This window comes from Mercenaria mercenaria, chromosome 6 (genome assembly GCF_021730395.1).
Source record: "Mercenaria mercenaria strain notata chromosome 6, MADL_Memer_1, whole genome shotgun sequence".
In the NCBI taxonomy this organism is placed as follows: domain Eukaryota; kingdom Metazoa; phylum Mollusca; class Bivalvia; order Venerida; family Veneridae; genus Mercenaria; species Mercenaria mercenaria.
In genome coordinates, this window is record NC_069366.1 from 7,418,465 (window position 1) to 7,446,462 (window position 27,998).

The 27,998-nt window shown below is 34.4% G+C and overlaps 1 protein-coding gene across 2 annotated transcripts; it reads right to left on the reverse strand.

The window, feature by feature from the left end:
- LOC123549835 (H(+)/Cl(-) exchange transporter 6-like) lies at positions 1-27,967 on the reverse strand. Of its 2 annotated transcripts, XM_045338273.2 has the most exons (19): positions 27,871-27,967; positions 27,368-27,595; positions 25,466-25,608; positions 24,633-24,762; positions 23,926-24,006; positions 22,164-22,339; positions 21,719-21,811; positions 20,693-20,936; positions 19,405-19,599; positions 18,102-18,190; positions 17,354-17,484; positions 16,374-16,545; positions 14,492-14,663; positions 13,530-13,696; positions 13,192-13,227; positions 10,520-10,699; positions 9,684-9,792; positions 8,523-8,618; positions 1-5,223 (listed from the first exon to the last, which is right to left on the reverse strand). In XM_045338273.2, exons 2-19 carry the CDS (start codon positions 27,563-27,565, stop codon positions 4,966-4,968), a joined length of 2,670 nt encoding a protein of 889 aa, XP_045194208.2. In that variant the 5' UTR covers positions 27,566-27,595; positions 27,871-27,967; the 3' UTR covers positions 1-4,965. The 2 variants fall into 2 exon arrangements, with proteins under 2 accessions (XP_045194208.2, XP_045194209.1); XM_045338274.2 differs by lacking the exon at positions 13,192-13,227 and having other exon boundaries at positions 27,871-27,966.
- Between the last annotated feature and the right edge of the window lie 31 nt (positions 27,968-27,998).

The following is a 27,998-nucleotide window of genomic DNA, read 5'->3' on the forward strand; positions in this document are numbered from 1 at the left end:
AAGTTTGTTAAAATTTATTATAAACAAAACAACGTCTAGACATAAGGTGTCGTTAGCAAATGTTATACACATATAAAATAATCTAGCAAAGTTAGAAATGGCCACATTTAATGTCATGATATCATTTTTTAAAACATGAAAAAAAGTCTGGGGTATTTAGGATCATAAATAATTATGACAATAATCTGTCACTGATTGTAGATGGCACAAACGGGAGTACCAGGTCCGAGGGACACTGTTTTTGCAGTAGCATTTCCATGATCTACAACCGGTGGTAAATTATCTTTTATTGCCTATCATATTTAAAAAAATGTAGTACAAATAAAGCAAAAGGGACTACCGTTACTTTCTTTGTAGTTGTGTATTCAAACAAAGCACGATAAAATTAACATCCACAAACAGACTTCTTGCTGTTTCAAACATGCATAAAAGGTCTGATTTAGTTTTATAATATGTAGCATATCATTATGTTTTATTTTTTTACAATAACCTTTTCTGAACCGAGAAATATACTATGTTTAAGGAACAAAGAGCAACTATCAAGGTATTTTGATTTATATCCAATTTTACACAAAAAGTACATAATCAAAGCACAAATCCAATACACAGATGTAAAACATTAGTTGTAATTAACAACACAAGAGTCATCTTGAATAGGGTGTATCAAATAAGTTTTGACAGCATGGGCAAAATCACCGGAAATGTCATTCCCGTAAGCAAAAATATTTACGAGTATGATTATAATTTATGCTAAATAACGTAACTGATTAGTGCAACACTAATACTTCTGAGAGTTTTTCTTATCCCATACACTATATGTGACTTTACAGAATCATACTGCTTTGAACTAAAAATGAACGTCAACATACTTTTAACATTTTTTTAAAAAAGTTAACATAAATCTGGAGGCCTGTTTTAAAATTATCATAAAATACATCATACAAAAACACATTAACAAAAACATTTGATATAAGTTTGAAAACAGTGGCCCTCAGAGCCCATATCTGTCTGACATTTGGACTCGACATCAAAGATGTTAATTTTATTTCTTTTTCTGATATTGTTAAATTAGCACATGTTGTCACAAAACTATGCACCAATTGATTTTCTACAGCTACAGCCAGGTTAGCAAAACGTCTACAATATAAATGCTCAAAATTAATTAATATTCATGATTTTTGCGGATTTCACAGTTGAGTCAGTCCATCAAACTAAATCCCAACGCACAAGTAAAATTCCGATTCATTTTATGTTCAAAAGTTGAAATCCACAAATTGTTGTCCTCACAAAATAGCCATTCTGGTCCAAACCATGACATTTTGTGCCTTGGAAATTAAACGATTCCCCAGTATACTTTAAACAAAACTGTGGTGAAATGAATATATGGTGGTCCCCATGTTCAATTTTTATGCAATGAATTATAAGGGCCCAGTATTCTAAAAACTTACTGCGATAAACCTTACAATGTATGTTTACTAGTTTTCTCATTTTTAAGATATCACAATAAACATGAGTATTGTATGTAAAATATGTTTTCAATACATTTTTCAACAGCTGCAAACAATTATAAAAAATGATATGTAAAATAGGTAAAACTAAAGTAAAAAGAAAGCTTTCAACTTCTCATACAGAAAAAATAAAACCCCTAAGCATTGACCATTCTTAAGTTTAGAAATGATGTGAAATGCACAAAAAAAGCATACACTGTACATCTAACGTGAGCACATATTCATTATCATTTTAAGTCTGAAACTCAAACTGAAGACTTTGAAACAGTAAAATTCCCTTTTGTCCAATATTTGTAGATCTTTCACGAATTTTAGTGAAACTTGGCATGAGTCTGACATACACCACAACAAAAAGCTGTGCAAAGTTTCAGCTATGTAGATTTACTACAAAGGAAGTTACTGCAATTTGAATTTTTAGGGATTTAAAATCTATGTCTAAATTTCAGACTTATAATGTTGGAATACAGGCACTGGCTTATCTCTAATCCATATCTTTAACACTCATGTTATAACAAGAAATGAACTTTATAGACAGCAATCTTGTAAGAAAAGCAACAAGAAAAATAGTACGTGGCAAGAAGCATTTGAACACGTGGTTAAATACCGATAAAACATGGTTAACTGGTAATAATTCCATTATTTGGTAATAACACAAATATGGTTTATATTTTCTTAAGGTAGCTGGCCTGTAATGATAATCAACAAATTATGTATTCTTAACCCTTACCCTGCTGAATTTCTATAATGAACTTGTCCATCTTTCAATTTGGACAGTACCATTAACTGCTTATAAGGAGAGAGTTTCAAATAAGCTTAGCTTTCTACTCAATCCTTCATGCCTTAATAATGTAGCGTTCTATGTTGTAAATGTACATACATTTGTATATGAATAAAGTATTGTTTAAACCAAAAGGGGTGCTTACCAAAAATATTCTGATTGAATGGCGAACAGTGTAGATCATGATCAGACTGCACAGATGTGCACTGGTCGCAAAGGCAGAATAAACCCTGTTCAGCATGATAAGAGTTAGTATGCTTTTTCCACCTTTTCTGTCTTTTTATGCAAAAGCATGTGCACCTTCAGCTACTTTACATACAAGAATGCTGTTTGTCTAACAAAAACTTGCTGACCGTCATGTGTCATGATCTCTAATATGAAGCTTTCGAAAGTTTTCTAAATTTTCACATAAATGCTACAGGAAGTGGCCTAGGCTTTTACATGGGGAAAAATATGCCTTCAAACTTTTCTCTTACCGTGGATTCTTCTGTTACAAATGTTTAGTCACACACTTTAGTTAGGAATGTTTCAACAAATGAATTAGTAATGAAGGATGATAAAACTCATCAACAAAATATCCTGTAGAAAAAATAGCTACACAGTAGCATCACAACTTGTCTACATTGATTTGCAATAAAAAAAAATAATAAAAAATAGGTTTTTTTTTCATGGCTATTATTACCCTGATACAGTAAGAGTTAGTAAATGTTTCTAAAATGAAATGCTGTAAAATTTGATAATTTTGATGGCCCAATACTTCACAAAATCAAGAAACAAGAGCACCGCCTTGCGGGTGCTGACGCTCATCTGATTTTTTTTGTATAATAGAAATATTGTCCTTACCCATGATTTTCTAAGTCTAAAAAGGGCCATCACACTTGCAAAAAGCAGGATAGAGTTATGTTGCTTGATGTACAGTGTCCACTTATGATGGTGAAAAACTGTTGCAAGTTTTAAAGCAATAGCTTTGATAGTTTATGAGAAAAGTTGACTTAAACATAATATTCAACCAAGAAAATGATTTTTCTAAGTCCAAAAGGGGCAATAATTATTGCAAAAAGCAGGATGGAGTTATGTTGCTTGCTGTGCAGGGTCAGCTTATGATGGTGAACAAGAGTTGCAAGTTTTAAAGCAATAGCTTTGATAGTTTAAGAGAAAAAGTTGACCTAAACATAAAACTTAACCAAAAAATCTGATATTTTCTAAGTCCAAAAGGGGCCATAAATCTTGCAAAAAGCAGGATGGAGTTATGTTTCTTGCTGTACAGGGTCAGCTTCTGATGGTGAACAAGTGTTGCAAGTTTTAAAGGAATAGCTTTGATAGTTTAGGATAAAAGCTGACCTAAACATAAAACTTAACCAAGAAAACTGATTTTCTAAGTCCAAAAGGGGCAATAATTCTTGCAAAAAGCAAGATGGAGTTATGTTTCTTGATGTACAGGGTCTGCTTATGATGGTGAACAAGTATTCCAAGTTTCAAAGCAATAGCTTTGATAGTTTAGGAGAAAAGTTTACCTAAACATAAAACTTAACCAAGAAATCTGATATTTTCTAAGTACAAAAGGGGCCATAAATCTTGCAAAAAGCAAGATAGAGTTATGTTTCTTGCTATACAGGGTCAGCTTATGATGGTGAACAAGTATTCCAAGTTTCAAAGCAATAGCTTTGACAGTTTAGGAGAAAAGCTGACCTAAACATAAAACTTAACCAGGCAACGCCGACGCCGACGCCGACAACCGCTCAGGTGATGACAATAACTCATCATTTTTTTTCAAAAAATCAGATGAGCTAAAAACAGAATACAATTAAAATTTAGTACCTTGAATTCCTAGGGACCGAGTATTCTATTCCAAAATAATAGAAATTTAACTTCTAAATGATACATGGAACAAGTATTGTTCACTAAATGTGTTGTTGTTGCCTCATATACCTGTACATGTCAACACGACAGTATTACAAATCTGAAATGCATTTCTTCATAGGTTTTGTTTATTATGTATTTGCAATGCATAAACAGGCCTTTAAGTAAGTAAGAAGTCTTTAACTCGCCACACTTAGGAATTTGACTGACAGGGCTTTAAGTTCACCCAAGCACAACCAAAGTCACAGTATGTTGATTTTGACTTAAACTGAGTAAAAATACATAAAGAAGGAAGGAATTTTGATGAGACCTGAAAATTTCTTCCAAGAAAGCCAAAATTTTGAAATAAAGAGTTCAAGATACCAAATTTCAAATACATGTTTTTTTAATATTGTAATATTTGTAACAATATTGAACTAACAATTTTCCCATTTGTTTTCTACTCTGTCTTAAGTTTTGTAAGAGGAGTTATACCCGATACCATACATTGATACAGTCCGAGCAGCTACAATGAATTCAAAACATCTAGTTTTCATAATTATTTTAGTGTGTATTAAAATCCTCTAACTTTTCTTAGTAAGGATGTCTGCAAGGAGTGTTAGCAGACAGACTGAATTCCCAATCATCTGATGTTCAAAATTTGAAATCCACAAACTCATATATATTCCCATAAAATAGCTGTTTTTGGTCAAAACCACGAAATTTCATTCCCATGTAATTAAATGATTCTACAGTATCTAATTTTAAAGTATTAGTTTCTTAAAAGTTGTAGACATTGGTCCCGTCCATTTCAACATGTCAATATATATTATAATCAAATCACACAAAATTGGAATCACTGGCTACTGGTGTCATTTCTACCCTGCCGTTGAGGGTATGATTCAGAATGAGTCTGTTTGTGAGTCTTTCTTGAAGACTGAATCCCATCAGGTCTTTCCTCGTTATTATACCTTTGACTATATTGTTATTATCTATCACAGTTAAATGGCGCAGTCCGAGAGTACGGAATATCACATAGGTACGCTTCAACGAAAACTTCTCCGGAATTGCTAATGCTGACTGGTTTATATATGGATTCTGAAAAAATAAAGAATAAATATCTTTATATCACTAATGAAACTCTCTTCTGTCAAATTTCCACAGTTCATTGCCTCAACAGAGACTCAAACGCAAAGATACACAAATGTTTTTTTATAAGTTGGACAAAGGTTCATGATAACACTGATCATGAAAACTAAAATTGATTACGCAACTTTCTGGCTGAACTATAATGCTGAAACGAGAGAATATAAAATGACAAGCAATACACAAAGTGCAAAATATCCATGGTTTCTGCCTGAAATACCCTATTTGATAAGTTTTACCCAATCCCCCATTACCCTTAGACTCTTTATTGTAAGTCTATGCTTTCTTGCCTACCTATCAGGAAAGTACACATTTGTCAGATAACATGCTTATGGGTAGATATACTATCTTTCCCTAAAAACATTGTTAACAAGAGCTCTCACTATTAGTGACAAATGCCCCCGAAGCGTGCCCAAGAATGCTACAGTTGTCTGCATAAAATATGCCAGAATAGTTTAGGAATGAATCATTTTGTGACCAGATAAAAAAAAAAGGTTCTCAAAAGGTAACCTTGACCTTGGAGCTAGGGGTCTGGGTCTTGCACATGACACATCAACTCATTATAGGGAGCATTTGTGCCAAGTAATTTTAAAATCCCTTGATGAATGGCAGAGTTATTGACCGGACAAGAAACAGACCCTGTTAACCTTTGACTTCTAAGTGTGACCTTGATCTTGGAGCTAGAGGTCTGGGTTTTGCGCATGACACATCATCTCATTATGGTGAACATTTATGCCAAGTTATTTCAACATCCCTTTATGGATGGCAGAGTTACAGCCCGGACAAGAATTAACATGAACACACAGACAGAAGGACGCAAAGACGAACAGTGCGATTTTAATATGCCCACCTTCAGGGGCATAAAAATGAGTGCACTTTCAGTGACGTCGAAAAAGTACTTGTCCTGTAATGATGTCATAAACTCTGCATTACGTTTGGAAATACAGGAATCCATTTGTCACTGTGTTCTACTTTTTAACAAGATAGGCAAGAAAAACAAGAGGACCATGATGGTCCTGAATCGCTCACCTCTTCCCACATGACCCAGTTTTTTCTATTATTTGACATAGTGACCTAGTTTTTGAGCTCATGTGACCCAGTTTTGAACTTGACCAAGATATTATCAAGATAAAAATTCTGACCAATTTTCATGAAGATCCATTGAAAAATATGGTCTCTAGAGAGGTCACAAGGTTTTTCTATTATCTGACCTATTGACCTAGTTTTCGAAAAGGTATGTGACCCTGTTTTGAACTTTACCTAGATATCATCAAGGTGAACATTCTCACGAATTTTCATGAAGATCTCATGAAAAATATGGCCTCTAGAGAGGTCACAAGGTTTTTCTATTTTTATACCTACTGGCCTAGTTTTTGACCGCACGTGACCCAGTTGCGAAAATGATCTAGATATCATCAAGGTGAACATTCAGATCAATTTTCATGAAGATCCATTGAAAAATATGGCCTCTAGAGATGTCAAAAGATTTTAATAATTTTAGACCTACTGACCTAGTTTTTGACCGCAGTTGACCCAGTTTCAAACTTGACCTAGATATCATCAAGATGAACATTCAGACCAACTTTCATACAGATCCCATGAAAAGTATGGCCTCTAGAGATGTCACAAAGTTTTTTTATTATTTGACCCACTGACCTAGTTTTTGAAGGCACGTGACCCAGTTTCAAACCTGACCTAGATATCATCAAGGTGAACATTCTGACCAATTTTTATGGAGATCCATTCAAAAGTATGGCCTCTAGAGAGGTCACAAGGTTTTTCTATTTTTAGACCTACTGACATAGTTTTTGACCGCACATGACCCTGTTTCGAACTTGACCTAGATATCATCAAGATGAACATTCAGAATAATTTTCATACAGATCCCATGAAAAATATGGCCTTTAGAGGTCACAAGGTTTTTCTATTATTTGACCTACTGACCTAGTTTTTGATGGCACGTGACCTAGTTTCGAACTTGACCTAGATATCATCAAGATAGCATTCAGACCAACTTTCATACAGATCCCATGAAAAATATGGCCTCTAAAGAGGTCACAAGGGTTTTTCTATTATTTGACCTACTGACCTAGTTTTTGATGGCACGTGACCCACTTTCGAACTTGACCTAGATATCATCAAGGTGAACATTCTGACCAATTTTCATGAAGATCTCATGAAATATATGGCCTCTAGAGTAGTCACAAGGTTTTTCTATTTTTAGACCTACTGACCTAGTTTTTGACCGCACGTGACCCAGTTTCGAACTTGACCTAGATATCATAAAGATGAACATTCAGACCAACTTTCATACAGATCCCATGAAAAATATGGCCTTTAGAGAGGTCACAAGGTTTTTCTATTATTTGACCTACTGACCTAGTTTTTGACGGCACGTGACCCAGTTTCAAAAATTGACCTAGATATCATCAAGGTGAAAGTTCTGACCAATTTTCATGAAGATCTCATGAAATATATGGCCTCTAGAGAGGTCACAAGGTTTTTTCTATTTTTAGACCTACTGACCTAGTTTTTGAAGGCACGTGACCCAGTTTCAAACTTGACCTAGATATCATCAAGGTGAACATTCTCATAATTTTCATGAAGATCTTGTGAAATGTATGGCCCCTAGAGAGGTCACAAGGTTTTTCTATTTTTAGACCTTCTGACCTAGTTTTTGACCGCACGTGACCCAGTTTCAAACTTGACCTAGATATCATCAAGGTGAACATTCTGACCAATTTTCATGAAGATCTTGTGAAATATATGGCCTCTAGAGAGGTCACAAGGTTTTTCTATTTTTAGACCTACTGACCTAGTTTTTGAAGGCACGTGACCCAGTTTCGAACTTGACCTAGATATCATCAAGATGAACATTCTGACCAACTTTCATAAAGATCCCATGAAAAATGTGACCTCTAGAGTGGTCACAAGCAAAAGTTTACGGACGGACGGACGGACGGACGGACGCACGGACGGACGACGGACGACGGACACCGCGCGATCACAAAAGCTCACCTTGTCACTTTGTGACAGGTGAGCTAATGATCTTACATGTCTGCCTGTGAATAACAACTCTTTTCCCAAGCTTTGGGACAACATGGATAAGAAACCTCACAATCACTGTTTCTCATTCTGTGCTGTCCCTCGAATAGAGAAAACCCTGTCCTACAAAGATTCTTATAGTCTCTACAGAGTTAAGCCATCAGACAATGGTTCTGATCTTACTGTAAATATCTTAATTTAGTTACCAAATCAATGACAAGATCCTTGTATTTGGAATCATGTAGATATTTGAATAACTTGTCACTAATTTCCTCTGGGTTCTGTACCTTGTGTATATTCAACTGAAAAGATAAACAATATAGAGTTAATTAGCAGGCTTCTCCACCTCTCACAACATTTAGAAGATGTTCATTTTGAAAAGAGACAATCTTTAAGTATACAACTGTTACATCACATTTCATATTCGATAAATACAATAATTTCTTGCTTTAGGCCAAGGAATAGGTACATAAATGGAAAGATTTTAACTAAGAAAGATTTTAACTAAGTTAGAATGACAGAATATTGGTATAGATTTTTCCTCTCTGCTGGAATATATGTATGCCACAATTTTCAAACAAGCTATGATCTTCAGTTCTCAAATTGCAGAGTGAAATGTAGGACAGTTTAGATACAAACCAGCACAGCGAGCATATTGTCATCACAGGGACAAACTATTAAAGCCAAATGCAAGATAAGTTTTTGCAACAGGTAGACAGCATCTTCTTTATTAGGTGCTGTTCAACGTTACAGAGACTGAAAGATCTGTAGCTTTGACCTGATTTTGAACAGTATCTGTATTCACTTTAAATACAAGAAAAATGACTGGTAACTGTAATCTTTGCTTGAACAAAGAATATTTGTTGTTGTTGGGTTTAGAGTCACACCGACACAATTTAGGTCAAATGGTGACTTTCTAGATTGTGGTGGTGGAGGAATACCCCAGGTGCCCCTCCAGGCATTATTTCATCACTGGCAGGCACCTGCGTAGAAACATGGACCTGCCATAATCCAGCTAGATGGCTTCCTCAAATGAAGAATTCTACTCCCCAAGGGAAGTTTTGAACCCATATCAGTTAAGTTCAAGTGATCTGAAGTCAGTTACCGTAACCACTTTGCCAAGGAGGCCCCCATGAATCATAGAATATAATATATGTACCTGCATCCTATCACAATGATGGAAAAAATAAGGAAGAAGATACATACAGAGTGAAATGGCTGATAATGTTAAAAGTACAAAGTTCTTGTCAATGAGCTTTAATAGAAAATAATAGTTCTCACAATATATTTCATCAATAAATAAAATACTGTTTACAGTAATGTATAGTACTCCAAATATAATTATGTCATGAATAAATAAAATAAACCTGATCAAATTCTATCCACGATGGATCATCCGGAGAACTGTAATGATCGTTTATCTCGGCAGCTGGAAAAAACAAATCCTCATTCATCATTATCACTGTCAACTCCAACCTGGGAATAAAGAAAATACATGGTTTGACTTTACTTTGAGGGTATAGAAAAATATACATGGTTGTGAAATCTTTAAGCATTGTCTTTAAACTACATTTGCTTTATACATGACTGCCACATATATGTCTGATTTAATGAAAATTCTTTTTTTTCAGCTAAAAGCTTTAACACTCTTAAACACTTTAGGACGTTTGTAGCACATGTATTTTACTCAGCTCCAGCTTTATGCTGAGAACTAGTAACACTGGGAATCAGTCAAAATTTTTGCATTGATTAATCAGTACAAAATAATGCCTGATCATTGATTAGTCATGTTGTAAATCAGATATATCACTTCCGGCAAAAAAAATGATAATAGCTGATTTTTTCTATATTGGGCAATACCACAGTTCCAATAATACGGGTAATTTTAAATACTCAGAAACTGTCAATTGTCACAATCTTATTTAATTAGAAATCATTTTACATGCACATTAATAGTAAGGAATGGCAATTTCCTAAACTTAGCTCATTTTGAGGCATTAGCAGGACGTCAAAGTTAGCTACTGAAAAATTTCATTGACTATCTTGTCACAAGACTATTTATCCATGATTTGTCAATGCCATGATTAATCACTAGGAACTATTAATTAATTAATTCGATCAGAAAATTGCATTTACTAAAAAATTCACCAATCTAAATATTTTTTCTATCTCTTTTGAATTAATTCCACTTTCTATGGAATACCTTGTAATCATTCCATAAAAGTGTTCCTCATCGTCCGAGCCTCCTTTCTTTATAACAGGAAACCCTCCATGCGAAGAATCTGTCATAAGTTGGGCAAGTGTCTGCACGTGTTCGTGTGTCTGCACAGTGACTACAGGGTGAGACATTATATCAGCTGCTTGGAATAACTCTAGATTCACCCTGAAGAATAAAACAGACTGAATATTCAGAGACCTGGAGTCAAAATATATAATTTTCAGACATTAACTGTTGAAGAGTCAAGACCTTGTAATGATCAGAATTAGCATTTGAGCTGTAAGTGACAAAATTATAGCATTTACCATCTAGAATTTATTCATTATCAATAAGATCTATCATACATTTTTATAAATGGATGGCACATATTTGAACTATTTATGCACATACACTTTTTCTAAAATAATTGAGATCTGATTGGAAAATAAAAATGCAAAAACTTTGCAAGAACCGTTTTGAAGCAATGGAATGACACAGGCATGTACATTAAGCCAGGATATGAGTAGTTCTTCAAATATGATCAATGTCTATACCTATGTACATTATGTGTAACTATAGCTCAGCTGTAGCTGTCTACATTTAATCTGAAACCTTTTGGAAAAACTGAAACTGTCTTGTTATATTACCTGTTCCTTTGTGATCATGAAGTATGATAGAGTTCCACTAAGGCGTGAAAGGTATTTTACATTCCATTTTTACCACTGAACAAAGTCAGTCAAAAGAAGTCTGCAGTCATTTTGCTTGGTTGCATTCTTCACTTTAGAAGGATCTTCTTATAGATTTTATATCAATATGCAAGTAACAGTTAACTGTAAACAAGAGCACCGCCTTGCGGGTGCTGACGCTCATCTGATTTTTTTTGTATAATAGAAATATTGTCCTACCCATGATTTTCTAAGTCTAAAAAGGGCCATCACTCTTGCAAAAAGCAGGATAGAGTTATGTTTCTTGATGTACAGTGTCCACTTATGATGGTGAAAAACTGTTGCAAGTTTTAAAGCAATAGCTTTGATAGTTCATGAGAAAAGTTGACTTAAACATAATATTCAACCAAGAAAATGATTTTTCTAAGTCTAAAAGGGGCAATAATTATTGCAAAAAGCAGGATGGAGTTATGTTGCTTGCTGTACAGGGTCAGCTTATGATGGTGAACAAGAGTTGCAAGTTTTAAAGCAATAGCTTTGATAGTTTAAGAGAAAAAGTTGACCTAAACATAAAACTTAACCAAGAAATCTGATATTTTCTAAGTCCAAAAGGGGCCATAAATCTTGCAAAAAGCAGGATGGAGTTATGTTTCTTGCTGTACAGGGTCAGCTTATGATGGTGAACAAGAGTTGCAAGTTTTAAAGGAATAGCTTCGATAGTTTAGGATAAAAGCTGACCTAAACATAAAACTTAACCAAGAAAACTGATTTTCTAGTCCAAAAGGGCAATAATTCTTGCAAAGCAAGATGGGTTATGTTCTTGATGTATGGTTGCTTATGATGGTGAACAAGTATTCCAAGTTTCAAGCAAGCTTTGATAGTTTAGGGGAAAAGTGACCTAAATTAAACTTAACCAAGAAATTGATATTCTAAGTACAAAAGGGCCATAAATCTTGCAAAGCAAGATGGAGTTATGTTTCTTGCTATACAGGGTCAGCTTATGATGGTGAACAAGTTTCAAAGCAATAGCTTTGATAGTTTAGGAGAAAAGCTGACCTAAACATAAAACTTAACCAGCAACGCCGACGCCGACGCCGACAACCGCTCAAGTGATGACAATAACTCATCATTTTTTTTCAAAAAATCAGATGAGCTAAAAATGTACTTAACCATCATTTGATATTAAATGACAAATATCCTCAAGCATCTTAACCTTTACCCTGCAAAATATCTAAAATGGACTGGTCTATCTTTCAATTTGGGCAGTACCATTTATTATTGGAAGGGGTGTTCACTGAGTTTACTGACGGAAAAGCGAACAGTGCAGACCAATATCGGCCTACACGGAATTGCAGGTTGATCTTGGTCTGCACTAGTCGCAAAGGCAGAATCATGTGCTGCCAGCAGGCTAAAGATTAACATAAGCAGGTAAAGGAAAAAGCACAAATGGTTAGCAATTTGAAAATGGAAGGGTGCATTAAGCAGAAACAAATATGAAGTAACTCATAGTTTTTACAATTTGAACAGATTTTTTTCATGTTTGGAAAAGTTTAACATCACACCAACAAAATTATGGGTCATGTGTGACTTTCCAGCTTTTCAATGTGGAGGAAGACCCAAAGTGTCCCTCCGAGCCTAATTTCAGACAGTGGAGGATACCTATGTAGAACCATTGACCTTCCAAAGGCCAGTTGGATTGCACCCTCACATGAGAGAATTCTATATCCCAAGTGGTTCAAAGAAAGCAACATTAACCACTCAGCCACGGAGGACCTTAAAATTATGTAGGTGAAACATATGATGTCATAATGCCAAATATAAGAAGGGTTCATAATTAATTTATCTATTTAAACACTCCTGCAAACATGATAAAACCACAGATAATTCATATCATGTATCTCCTCTGTCTCGGCTATACAATAAATTTTGGGAAAGAGCTGCATCAATAAGATTGCTTAGGTTGCAGATAACAATGGATATAATGGGACTTGTGTAACTGCAATTTGTTCAAACCTAATAAAACCTCCTTTAGTGTCATCACCTCCTAGCCTAGTATAAACAAATAGATCTTTTCTGACTGCAGCAAAATAATTGATACTTAAAAATTAGAAAGTAACAATAGTATGAAGGCTTTATTAATAATTAAACATATTATTAAATAATCATTTTTATTTTCTTTACTTTTAGGGTCATTATAACAATCTTAACATTAGAAAAAAAAACATTCAGAGATAAACAGTTCATCATAAAGTATGTGTGTTTTTGAAAGAAATTTTGATAAAGTTCTGTAAAATTCAGATTTTTTTTAAGTATATAAAGTTCTAATTAAATGGGATCCAAAACAAACTTACATTTTCTTATCAATGGTAACTCTTGGTTCAGGATCAAGGAAGGGTATACATTTTAACTCCAGCAGAGCATGATAAATTGGATGTGTAAAGAAATCCCCCACCCACTTTGCAACCATCACAGAAACCATTACAGGCAGGAGAACTTGAACATCATTGGTCAACTCCATCTGTAACAAACAATTTCATTGGTTAATATCATATTTGAAGTTCAGCAGAGCATGACATATTGAAACTGTTAAGATATTTCATTACTATTTACAGAAAAATGATTTTTTTTTGTAACAAATAATTATAGATCACATGGTTCTATTACCTTCATTTACAATTTCCTAGTTAAAAGTCTTATCTTTGTTCTTCATACCTGAAATTTTTATGGTTTAAATTTCCAGATACAGTTGAACTTGCCCTAGCTCCCACATATATTAAACAGTCATTTGCCTTAAGCAGCTAGTTAGCTAACTTCCAAAATTGAGGTTTTGTTTTTATTTCAACTTGTCTTCAGCAGTCACCTGCCCTTAGCAGCCAAATTGTATCGCTCCCCTTGCTGGCTGCTTCATATAGGTTTCAGTGAATATCTGTGACTGTTTGATGGTTCATTATAGTGAATATCACGCATAACGTAACCTTTTATAATATCACCCATTAGCTATGAAATCATACACTTATTATATTGTAGGCAAAAGTTATGTTGGCTTTTGAGACACATGATCAAAATTTATGTCATATGGTAACATCCAGCTTTAGTACAGGTGCCCCTTGCAGTATTATTTAAGCAATGGACGGGCAGTTGTGTACAACCACCATCTGCAAGCCACCTCAATATTTAAATTTTTCATCACATAAAAACATCTACACACATGTATGGGTGCTTTATAACTAGAGTTTGAACCAACAGAGTTGCAAGGCACATGATATGTACCCCTCAGTCACAGAGTCCCTTTTACAGTATGAAATAAATATACCATAATAACTGTTGTTGCGAGTGTAAGCCTGGTGACTCCACCAAAGAATGAAGCAGCTCCTATAAGTGCAAATGCACCCGGGTCCATCCACTCCCAGTAACCTGTCTGGTGAAGTCCAAACATGCTGACCATTAGACGACCAACAATCCGGCCATATATTGCACCCACCATTCTGAAAAATATTGCATAAACTAATGACAGTTGTCTTTTTGCGATTTCGGATTTATTATGTATTTATCTGCAGCATTCCTGTATGTAATAGGCAATCAATATTTTCTACTGCAAACACATAGTTAACACTGTTTTACAAACAAATTTGATTAGTACAAAATATATTAACTTCTTTTTAAATGAAGACCTGTATTTGAAATCCAAATTCCTCATGTGTTCAAAGAACCTAGCTGACATGTATTTTGGTTTACTTTGTCATTAAATATTACTTTGAAATCATTAATTTTTGTGAAGGACTAATTTTTGTGGATTTTACGGCTGGGTTAATCCATAAAATTAAATCCCAATGAAAAATTTAAATTCCCATCAATTTTGTCTTAGAAAACAGAAATACACAAATTCATATCCTAACAAAACAGCTGTTTTGATCCAAACCCTGAAATTGCATGCCAAAAAATTAAATGATTTCACATTATGTATTTATAATCTAAGAAAAGATTTTTTTACAATGCGTATTGTTAACACAGACTTGTAGCTATTTAATTCAAGAGTATTTTAACAATCTCATAATAGTGTGGTCTTGTTTTGTTTTATTTGGCTTTATGCTGTTTTTTCCAACAGTATTCAATACAGTTATATATGTCAAGTCAGTCACACTAACCAGTATTCCAGATTCCTATAAATACATGTATTAAAGTGGCATTATGCACATCTTATTGCACATAGTGTGTTTTTGGCGAATGTTTTATAGAAGCAATTTTCGGTTGCTCTACATTTAAATGTGTTAAATTAACAATAATGTCGCATAAGTATTTGAAGCTGATGCTTTAGAAATAAAGAAATCGGACTAATAGAATAACATTTCTTTTCTTCAATTGTCTACGCAGTGATCTCCCTTATCTATAGGTAGAGATTTCTGAAGCTGACGGGAAGCAACTCCTGCATGCAGTTTGACTTTTCTTAAAAAGACTGCCCCAGTCAAAATAAGAAAAGTCATATTTGGGAAGTTGTTATTTCATACTGGTAACAGGAAGAGTATGGTATATTTGGTTAAAAGCTATAATTTCCTCCACCCTGTTTACACTCATCTATTTCAGCTGAATTTTTACTTGAAAATGAGCATAATTCCACTTTAACCTGTTCTCTGCAAGCAAAAGGCAGTTTCCAAATGACAGTCAGATGTAGAGGACAAATAAAATTAGAAGCTTTGTCTTCAGTCAATTGTCAAGAAGAACATAACTGCCTTGCAAGGATTTCAAAGCACAACCTACTGGGCATTGTCCAAAGATAGTTTCTTCTGCGATATTCACCTGGAAATTGGTTTTGATGAAACATGGCTGCTGAAAGGGGTAAAAAAATACGGCGGTCAGGAGTCAATTCCTGTGACCGCTGACTGTAGATGGCAGGTGACTGCCGAACAAAGTGAGGAAACAGAGGAAAATTCGTCAGGAGGGGGGGGGGGGGGGGGGGGGGGGGGGGGTGTCACAAAATGACTGCTGAGGTTTTGGTCAAAATGATATGAATATTTGGATTTCAACTTCTGAAGACAAAATAAATGAGAACTTCTACACTTAATTTGGGCTTTGGTTTTTCGGTTTGACAAAACCACAAAACCAAAGGAAATAAGCCCCCTTAAAATAATTGTGCCTTTGAGCTATCCTTTTTAATGAAGTTAGGAATATTTAAATCAGTAGCAGAAAAATATACTTACAACATAGGTACAAGTGCACCACATGCCACAGCAGTACTACAAGCCCAGGACACAGCAATAAAATAAAATGGCAGGACGGAAAATAATGCTGGATAGTTGAACTCTAGATGTGTGTCACGTGAAAATAGGAACGTCACAGCATCCTCTAGAGTACCAAATAACAGGGAGGCAACTGAAAGCATTTAATACCATAATTAGATTTCAAATGAATAAGCTATTATAACTGAAAGTGGAAACTGATTTTACTAACTGTTTATATACTTCTTTTATTTTATGTCTTTTCAATGATGTAAACAAAAATTACCCATTTTTTACATATTTAACATCATGCACTTTGTGCAATGTCACATGCAAGGTCGCAACAAAGCCTTGTATCCCATACTGCTTCAGTGCAATACATGTACAAGATCAGCAATACATGTGAGCAGTCCCAACAATTTTTTTATCATTTCATATGCCCCTAACAAATCTGATATGAAAATGCAAGTATTAGTAATATGCACTTATACTTTGTACCAAGAAAGGCTGAAGTCCAACCAGCAGTGCAGAAGAATGAACACATTTGTTGAAAGCGCTGTTTGTGAGGACAGTATATTCAAACTTCTACATATATTACCATGAGAACACGTGTACTGAACAACAATTTCTGTTTGTGAGGCCAGTGGTGTTTGAACTTATTCATCATGATATTACCCCGAAGAAACGTGCGTACTGAATAATAACTTTCATTGTGAGTTCTATCTGAGGTGATAATTGTGTTTAAACTTCTCAGTATATAGTACCGTGACGACATATATACTTGACTACAAACTTCCATTGTAAATGTCATTTGTGAGGACAATAGTTTTCAAACTTCTCCATATAGTACACTGAGGACATGTGTACAGAATAATTTACCTTAATTTTGAGTTCCATTTGTGAGGATGGTGTTTGCATTTCTCTGTATGGTAATCTGAGGACACATGTACACAATTACATACCTTCATTGTAAGTGCCATTTGTGAGGACAGTGGTGTTAGAACTCCTCCATATTGTACCCTGAGGACATGTGTACCTAATTACATACTCATCTACATGCAAAGCGTTTCTCGTATCATTGAAACAACCCTTTCTGAAAAATAAATATAAGAAAAAGCTCATATACATGTTAAATAATAGGTGATTTAGGTTATAAATGATAGAAAAGTACAAGGAAACAGTGCGAAAATAGTAACAAAACTATTGGAATATGACATTATCTATAAGGCAGTTGGGTGAAAAATCATAAACTTATTTTCTGATCAGCATTTTTTACTTTAATGTATTCTTTTTTGTCTAAATAAGGAATATATGTCAATGTTTATCTTTTTTTCCAAATTTATATTATTAACTTAAATACTCTTTTTAAAATGATATCATATGAGGCAACATGATACAGCTAATGATATTCTAGTCCAGCTGCACAGATCAACAGCTAGAGCACAAGTCAATGAATCAAGACATTGTCAGTTTGACACTCAGGAAAGGCAAATGCTTTTTGCAATGACCTGGTAGAAGACAAGAGACCTCAAATCATTTGCCCTCCATTTCTTATACATGGGGGCAAAACTATCAGTTATATGCAGAGAACAAATCAGTTACTTGCAAAGAAAATATCTGATGTAGTACATATTCTAGGAACATTGGCTATATATTTTTCTTCTTGGCAGGATATTTTCTTATCACTGTAATTAATTAAAACTGACTTACACAGCATCCCCTGTCTGGCCTTCAATACACGTGAATTGCGTGCAAGTAAATGCAGCTGGTATAAGAATTGAGAATATAGTAACGATTACCTGAAACAAAAATAGAAGAAATACAAGAGCTGTCAGTGGACAGCGCGCTCGACTATTCTCAGTGCTTGGTAGTATAATATAAGCTATGAGTAAAACTTTAAACATTACAATAAGCATATTCTAAGTCGAAAAGGGGCCAAAATTCCGTCAAAATGCTTGATAGAGTTGCCTCCTCCTTTTGACAGACTGGGGTCATGATGGTAAACAAGTACGCAAAATATGAAAGCAATATCTCAATGGACTTTGAAAATATTTGGGGTGGTACGCAAACTTTAACATTTATTCTAAGTCGAAAAGGGGCCATAATTCAGTCAAAATGCTTGATAGAGTTGCCTCCTCCTTTTTACAGACTGGGGTCATGATGGTCAACAAGAATGCAAAATATGAAAGCAATATCTCAATGGACTTTGAAAATATTTGGGGTGGTACGCAAACTTTAACATTTATTCTAAGTCGAAGAGGGGGCCATAATTCAGTCAAAATGCTTGATAGAGTTGCCTCGTCCTTCTTACAGACTGGGGTCATGATGGTAAACAAGTATGCAAAATATGAAAGCAATATCTCAATGGACTTTGAAAATATTTGGGGTGGTACACAAACTTTAACATATGTGTGACGCTCACGCTAATGCTCACGCCGGGGCAAGTAGGATAGCTCCCCTATTCTTCGAATAGTCAAGCTAATAAAAAAGTTGCCACTATTGTTCTATAAACTAGAATTGAATAAAACAAGTTTTTTTTTTTTAAATTTTAGATTAAACAGGTTTTTTTCAATTTGCATCAATTTTATCTGTATGTTGGGATCTATTACCGCGATATTAGTCCCCCATGAAAAAGAATGACTTCATGAGAACCTGAGGACATGTATTTCAAATCTTAAAGATAATGTAGAGGATAAAAAACCAAACACAATTATCTTTAGAACGTAGAAATAATGTAGTGGATAAAAATGGACGTTTAACGGATTGTTAGTACCGGTATTTTGTTTCTGGGGAATGATGCAACTACATTATTTATTAAAATTAGCTCCTGCCAAACCTCTAAAATAGCTGTGTTTAAATTCATGAAGAGATTAAAAGTCAGTGTTTCATTCAGATCTGGCCTATCATTCTGATTTGTCACAACCTTTGTTGCAAACTCTGGAAGAAAAGAAAAATTCTAAGCAAAAAACAAGTGTAGAATCTTTGAATCAAATATAATTTCTATCCTACACACCATTATAAGGCAAGGTTCCAGCAGTTTGATGAGTTTTTGTGCCCAGTCTCGTTTCACTTTGTACAATACAGTTTTTCTAAATCTTGTAATTTTCAAGTTGAGAATGGTGAATGCGGCTCCAAGAAGACCTCCAATTATTCCGATGATCAGGGTTGGTAGAAACATGACAATATTCACATCTACTCCTTGGTCAATCTGTAAAATGATAAAATCCAGTTCAATGTTTATAAAGAGCGGGCAAAATGAACTTAAGTTTTGTTTAAACTTATCTTTTTTTTTATCCATTGTAGAGAAAAATATCTCAACTCAAATTTTTTCACAAATTATGTTAACTACATTTGATGAGACATGCCATGGTAAAGGATTGTAGAGACTCAAATACACTTCTGCTCTCCTCAAGATTGAATCTATGACCTCAATATTAGGAACTACACTGGGTTTCCTTATTTTGAGCATTAATAGCATAAATCATATTGAGACGCGCCATGAGAAAACCAACACACTGTCTTTGCGACCAGCATGGAGACAGACCAGTCTGCGCATCCACGCAGTCTGGTCAGGATCCATGCTGTCCGCTTTGAAAGCCTATTGCAATTAGAGAAACTGTTAGCGAACAGCATGGATCCTGACCAGACTACGCAGATGCGCAGGCTGGTCTGGATCCATGCTAGTAGCAAATGCACTGTGTTGGTTTTCTCATGGTGCGACTCATTTATTAAATAGTAAGGAATCTGCACACTGTTTGAAGACACTGAAATAACCACAAGAATTTTTGTTATTAGCAAAGTTACAACTGCATTTCTATTGTTCGGCTTTGAAGACTTTCAAGTAGCATTGGTGTACATTGATTTTATAGTCAGTATCTTTTAGAACCTGGAAAAATACTTTAAAATCTTTAATATTCATTGCGGGACTAATTTTTGTGGATTTCGAGGTTGCACCAATTCGTGAAATTTAATCATAGCGAAAACATACAATTTATTTATTATGTCTTCAAATGCTGAAATCCACAAATTTGTATCCCTATTTATTTCCTCATAAAATGGTCATTTTAGCCAAATCCATGAAATTTCATTCCACAAAATTAAATGATTTTACTGTATGGGACTTAAAACAACACTGCAACCAATGTCCACAACTGGGCAACAACACAATTCAAGAATTGTAATTCTTTGATACAATGAAACTTTATTCCTTTACACAAAATCAAATGAAGAAAATCCATCAGTAAATATAAATGTGCAGATAAACCTCATTCTGTTTCATCACTTCATAATAATATTCTTACCTCAAACAAGATATATCTGTTAGTTTTAAACTTTCCAAAGCTGCCTGTATAATCAAAGTCCATGAAGGCCGAGTTGAACAAATCAGTTGTGAACGTGGACACTATACAACAGAAGAAAATCTGCCATGAGAGTGTCACCGTCCAGAAAGACGACACTTCCTCCATAGAGAACAACAGACCTCCTACAGGAGCACCGAAAGCTGAGGCCACACCCGCTGCTGCCCCCGCTGAGATAAAGTTTCTCCTGAAACATTACAGTTCATTAAAATTATTAACCTTTGTGTTTTGAAATTTAAATTAAAGTTAAAGTATAAATCAAGGTATTAAATCATTCTTGTAACTATATGCTAATCTAATTTCTGCCTCGTAAAAACTGTCAAACAGACCAAAGTAGCCCGAAAATACTTCACTATCAGACCTTACTATACTTACTGTATACCTCACTCTGGTTACATGCAAGTACCCGCTTTTAATGAATTTGATTTTTGAACAAAGGGTTAATCAAATAGTGATTTAAAATCTGATGAAACTAAACAGCACAATAGCTGAACTAAAGCCAAACTTTAAGAAAATGAGAAGTTGTCTTAATATAAACACTTGTCAGTATAACAGGTAAAAAAGCATTACACAAATATCAAAGTACAAAATTCAGTTGTATCTCTCCAGGTCCAGTATTCATAAATGTTTAATTAATGAAATTTTGCTTGACTGTCTGCAGCTAAGAAAGACATGCATGCAAACTTTCATTACAATCTGTGCTACTTGTAGTCTAGCAATGACAAAACAAACAAGAATAATTAGTATTTTAAAGTGTAAGCCTATGTTTACAACTTGAAATTTGATGAATACGGGCCCAGAGCAACATCAATGGTAATATTGGAATGTGGTTGTGGTATTTTCACTTCAAAGGAATAATTGTACTTGACTCTGAATACATTATATGAATAAGTATTTGTTATCTAACATAAATATTTCTTCATCAACAGAACTTAAAAGCATAAAAAAACTAACTAAAAAGTAACATACCTTGCTTCAGACGTCCTAAACTTTTCTAAGATTGGAAGCTTTATTCCAAGAGTCTCTGACCTAAACTGACTTAAACCTGCTCCAACTAGGGCCCTGTAATATCAAAGAACATGCTAAGGCTTATTCAAAAACTTCCTAGGGACTCCTACTTGTTCTCAAAAACATTCCCTGTAACATAAAAACTTGTTTTATGGTCAAAATACTTGAGCAAAATATTATTTCATATAGTGGCACTCTTGTAGTAAAGGAAAACAGTAATAAATTAATGTATACATCTTGACTGGCCATTTTCAAAATTTTACGTTTGTTTTTAGTTCAGATATGAAGAAACCTTGGTGTGTGTTTTAGGCCACTTAAAAAAAGTCCAATGTGGAGATCGCCATCTTTTCAAGTCCCAGCAAAAATCTTTTTTAAAGATTGTACTGACTGCATTCATTACACTTACCCTAAATGGATCATGGGTCCCTCTGGTCCTACTGGCAAACCACATCCAACACAAGTAACACAAGAAAAGAATTTCACAACCATTGTTTTAATGTTGAAGATATGTCGAACATTTGTGCCATTAAGAAAACCAGTGATTTCCGGTATACCAGACCCACCAGCACATGGACGGAGATACTGAAAATAAACACAGCAGTTATTTACAGTGACTCAACAGGTAATTAATATTAGTTTTGCAGGTTATACTTAGCAAACAACGTACGTGTCCAAAATGACATCTATTTACTCGCAATCCAATTTTCTTACATCAAAATAATACTGAAATAGTTACCTAACAAGAGCTGTCCATAAGACAGCGTGCTCCACTAATCGGCGATTTGACAGTAAAATGAATATATGCCTCAATAAGAGACCTCTACTTTAAAAGGAAGATACACCAAGGGGCATAATTCTGTCAAGAACACAAATTAGAGTTATTGGGATTGTTACCACACATGCAGATGATGATGGTAAAGGTATATTTTGAGTTTTAAGTCATTATCTTATATAGTACCAAAGTTATGTCCTTAAAACGAAGTTTGTCAACAAAAATTAAGTATGAAAGGGGCATAATTTACAAATCAGAGTTATGGGGACTGTTACCACATATGCAGATGATGATGATAAAGATGCATTTTAAGTTTCAAGTCTTTATTTTATATTGTACTAAAGTTATATCCAGAAAGCGAAGATTGCCAAAAAACTTAAAGTATGAAAGGGGCATAATTCTGTCAAAAATACAATAAGAGTTATGGGGATTGTAACTACACATGCAGATGATGACTGATAATTATAAAGAAATATTTTTAATTTCAAATCATTATCTTTTAAAGTACCAAAGATATGTCTATAAACGAAGCTTTCGAAAAAATTTAATATGAAAATAATTCCGAGTATAACAACTTTGTGACCTTGACCTTGACAAGATGGGTATAATGGACCCAGCCCCTGCACATACTTTGTTTGTATGCTGCACAATGTTTATGTGAACTAACAGTAAGATATATGCAATAGTAACAAAGATATGACAGAAAAACAAAGGTTGCCGAAAAACTTTAACCTTAAAAAAACCTAAGTATAACACCTTGGTGACCTTGACCTTGGGTACAATGGGCCCAGCCCCTGCACATACTTTGTTTGTACGCTGGACAATGTTTATGTGAACTTACAGTAAGATATATACAAATAGTAACAAAGATATGACAGAAAAACAAAGGTTGCCAAAAAACTTTAACTTTCAAAATAACCTAAGTATAACACCTTGGTGACCTTGACCTTATGTATAATATGCCCAGCCCTTGCACATACTTTGTTTGTATGCTGGACAATGTTTATGTGAAGTTACAGTAAGATATAAGCAATAGTAACAAAGATATGACAGAAAAACAAAGGTTGCTGAAAAACTTTAACCAAGAAAGTTCATGCTGACGCAAACACTGACGCTGGGGAGAGTAGAATAGCCCCCCTATTCTCTGAGTAGTGGAGCTAAAAATTATCAGCTGGTCTCATAATGTTTAACAAACTGTACGGATTAATAAATTTTTAATCATAGTTCAATACTTTAGCAATAAGGAAGGTTATGTATTCCTTGGGAGAGGGGGGTCAATTTTTGTCAGTATTTCTACAAACTACATGTACTTACGTAAGGTGTCAAGCCTCTTAAGATATTTACATCATTATGAACATTAAAGAGTGAGACATTTATTATCAAAAGTATTACTTACAATAACAATACCAGCACTGAATATTATAAAGGCGACACTGTACCCTGTGGCAAACAAACATGCCAAACTAAATTCACCATCCTGTAAAATAAAACTGAAAGAATGCAATAAGAAAATTAGCTGTAATTTGTTTTATCTAGTTTAAAGCCAATTCAAATGTAAGTTTTCTACTCCTAAAACTTGAAAGTGCATAAGCTGCATTTCGTTTTGCTTCAAGTAACTTATTCAGGAAAAAATATATGTAATTTAAACATTCAAAATATATGTTATTATTATAGTGTTAAGATTAATAATAAAATATGGAATAAAGAGCTGAAAATGTACAAGAAATTTCAAAGCATAACTTAAAGAGTCATAGGCCCCAGAGCAGCTAACAATGAGAATTGATTCCATTAACACAAATTTTATCATAGCTGGCTTCGTTTTTATCACTTCTTAAACTGTAACTCATCATCTGATGATAGATACAGTAAAGCCTGTTTTAAAGGCCACCTCTGATTAATCTTTAGCCTGCTGGCGGCAAGTGATTTTACCTCTACGACCAGTGCAGACCATGATCAGTCTGCACATCCATGCAGGCTGATCAACTGTTTGCTATTCAGTCTGTAAATTTGGAATAATCCTGCACTGCTGGCTAAGGCAGAACCATTTGCCGCCAGCAGGCTAAAGGTCAAATGAATTACAGTTCAGCAACATTGTACCATTACCTCAATATATTTCTGAGTTATCTCCCATTTGACATCAGCTATTTTTTCTATCAGTTGATGCAGTAAGAATCCAATGACACCAATTGTAAATCCAATAAATCCCATCAACGCCCAAACATCGAGCTGGTAACTGAAAGAGAGAAGTTCGACAACATACAAATTCTAAATGCCCATGTAACATGATTGTTTTTTCATAAAAAATTCTTTAGAAAAGAGAAATTTAATCAGTGACATATACAGTTTTCTGCTCTCAATAATAACAAAAATATTACATATCACAGTTATATTAGAATAAGGGCAGCTGCAACCATAACTTAAATACTTGTACGCTCTCAAGTATTCTTAGATTTGTAGTCACTTTCAGACCAGATATACCTTTATTAAATAAAATGTTAGTGAAACATAACTCTTTAGAACATTAGAATTTTGGAATACAGCACCAGGTAATTCAATACCATGAAATCGTTTCATGGGCAAGAAATTTAGTGTTTTGGGCAAAAACAGCTGTTTTGTTGGAATATCAATTCATGGATTTTGAACTCTGAACTTAAAATAAGCTTTGTTCGGACTCAATTTTGAAGACTGACTCAAATGCATAATCCACAAAAATTAGTCCCCGTAATAAAAATATTACCTTTTCTAAAGAATAAAACTGAATGTCATAGAAATTGAAAGTTGAAAGTAAAAAGACAAAAATTTTGCAAGACATGCATTTATTGTCCATGACTAATAAGCAGAATACACTTTAAACAAAGCACTATGCATGTATGCAATGAGTTGTTATGTTAAATCTGTAATGTGCAAAACAGTATTATACAGTCAGGCTATATTACCTGGAAATTCTCTGATGCTTTATCCATTTCTTGTAGATGTCATTATGTGAAGGGAGATAATCCAAACTTTCATAAGCAGCTAGAGTTAATCTTTCCTGGTCCGTGTACTTGTGAGTTGTGTTCATCGACTCATAATCTCTACCCTGATATCATAAAATACATGTGAAAATCACCTATAATTACATTGTGTGAAGTATAAAGTTTTGCCTGTACTACTGTACTATGGTGTCTGATTTCTGTCATTATGTTCTCATCTGAAGTGTGCCAATATGCCACAGTAACAAATAAGCACACCAGTATGACAAAAAAGAGAGAATATCCACAGGGCAAAACAAAAAATAAGTACAGGGATATGTAAAATAGGGTATTCCTCATATCAGCATGCAAGATCTGCCGTTCTGCTGTAATGGCACTCTTCAAAAGCAAAAACAAGCCAGAATGACACAACTATTTCTATTACAGGAACACATTCAGTATGCTGACTGTAAGAACTTCAGTCCATTTGAATTTTCAAGCTTTGCTGACAGGTAAAACGTTTCTGAAAACTTGTTTGCTGAGTGAAAACTTATTTCTGACTAGGACAGGGTCTGGAATTGGATACGATTCGATTACTTGGTGAAACCGATTTCAATTTTGCAAAACCGCTAATCGCCTTAAACAATAAACATCACGAATCATACTTTATCTTTATACATTTCTTTGACCAGCACATAGATCCACAGAATATTTCTGCTAAAAGACCCGCAGTATATTTCTGCTAAAACACATCAACTTGAACATAATCAATAGTCTTGGATTTGCTTGTCATGATTTATCTAAAATAAAATGCACCAAAATGACTTATTAATTATCACACTGCTTTCAAACAATAAAGTCCGTAAGTTCCTAATGAAGTCAGGAAAGAAAACAGCATTTTAAATATGGCAGCGGATTAACCGGTCCCATTCGATTTTATACCAATGATTAACTGGTTTCAAAATTTTGAAATCATCCCAACCCTATTTCTGACTATTTGTTTGTTCATTTATTTCACTGTTAAACTGGATTTCAAATACTGTTGTCATAGTATTAATCAATTAAAGGTAGTTGTACTTGCTTATTCTTTTGTCTTATTTTGATCATAAAAAGAAACTGATCTTCGTAATATCGCATATGGAGAATACGTAATGGAACAGGAATTTAGCCGCGCCATGAGAAAACCAACATAGTGCGTTTGCAACCAGCATGGATCCAGTCCAGCCTGCGCATCCACTTAGTCTGGCCAGGATCCATGCTGTTCGCTTTCAAAGCCTATTGCAATAAGCCAAACTGTCAGCAAACAGCATGGATCCTGACCAGACTGCGCAGACTGGTCTGGATCCATGCTGGTCGCAAATGCACTATGTTGGTTTTCTCATGGCGCACCTCAAATGCTGTTTGCCTTTCTAGACCACTACCTTCATTTATTAATAGTCTTTTTTAATACAGTCATGATCATTTTTTTTCTACATACATTCAGTCAGCATAAACTGAATTCATTATTTACAGTTATATTTTTCATACATTACTTTAAAGCTACATGCCCTCAGATTTGGGTGAAATTTTTTAACATGTTCATTTTCACCAAGTTTGGCATAGAAAGTATATGTGACACTGAAAATTAATACTGCGCTGGGTGAAAAGAAGTGTGAGATATTGGTAAAGTTCATTTTCTTCATTATTTAAAAAGCATTACAACTTCTTACACCCTTCTGCAAAATATTTTTTTTTTTTAGCATATCTTGCAAAAATCGTATGTCATGACTCAATACGATTGTACCAATGGTCACTTACACAGCATCTTCATTTTATAGACTGTTTAAGGATAAAGATTTCTACATAAAATGGGTGAGTGTTGCTTTAAAGGAATAAAACTGATCATACCGCTGCAAGAAAGCTGTACTCATCATCTGTGTGATAACGTGTGCTGTCGTCACTTGGCTGATCATTCATAGTCCCAGATTTACCCAATACTTTCTTCATTCTGTTTGTCACAGTTGTTGATGAGCCTCTCACTGTGGGTGTAACATCCCCATCCATTGCTGTATTTTCTTGATCCATTCTGATGTATTCATTTGCCATTACTTTCAATCCATGATACTAAAATTTAATCTGCAAAATATTTTTTTAATAACAGATGTAATAGGAGAGATCGTGTTTGTATACAAATCCATTGTATTTTCTATTTTCAGAACTGATAAGACAAAGGTTTGGAGGGGCGCTGACCCCAAAGTGTCTATGGTTAGAAATTATGTGAAAGTATGCTTCACATGATATATCTTTTGTTTTGACATCATTGTCTTAAATTAGGTGCATAATAATATAAACAATATTATCATTTATAATTTGCAAAAATAAATACAAATGGTATGAACGTTTTAACGTACGGTTTTAACATCAAACGTTATGGAGGTGAAATTGTGTGCCTTACTCCATTTTGTAGTCATGTGATTTACTATTGGCTTGCTAAATACCGGACACCAAATACATATGCCGTACAATACCGTACACGATA

Bases quoted from the DNA above. Each gene is read 5' to 3' on its own strand.
- LOC123549835 (XM_045338273.2), bottom strand. From the start codon at position 27,565: ATGGCAAATGAATACATCAGAATGGATCAAGAAAATACAGCAATGGAT. The intron at 24,007-24,632 runs GTAATGGTACAA...TTTATTTTACAG, and splicing joins TAACTCAGAAATATATTGAG to GATGGTGAATTTAGTTTGGC. The intron at 5,224-8,522 runs GTAACTAAATTA...TTATTTTTTCAG, and splicing joins AGGATCTTGTCATTGATTTG to AATCCATATATAAACCAGTC.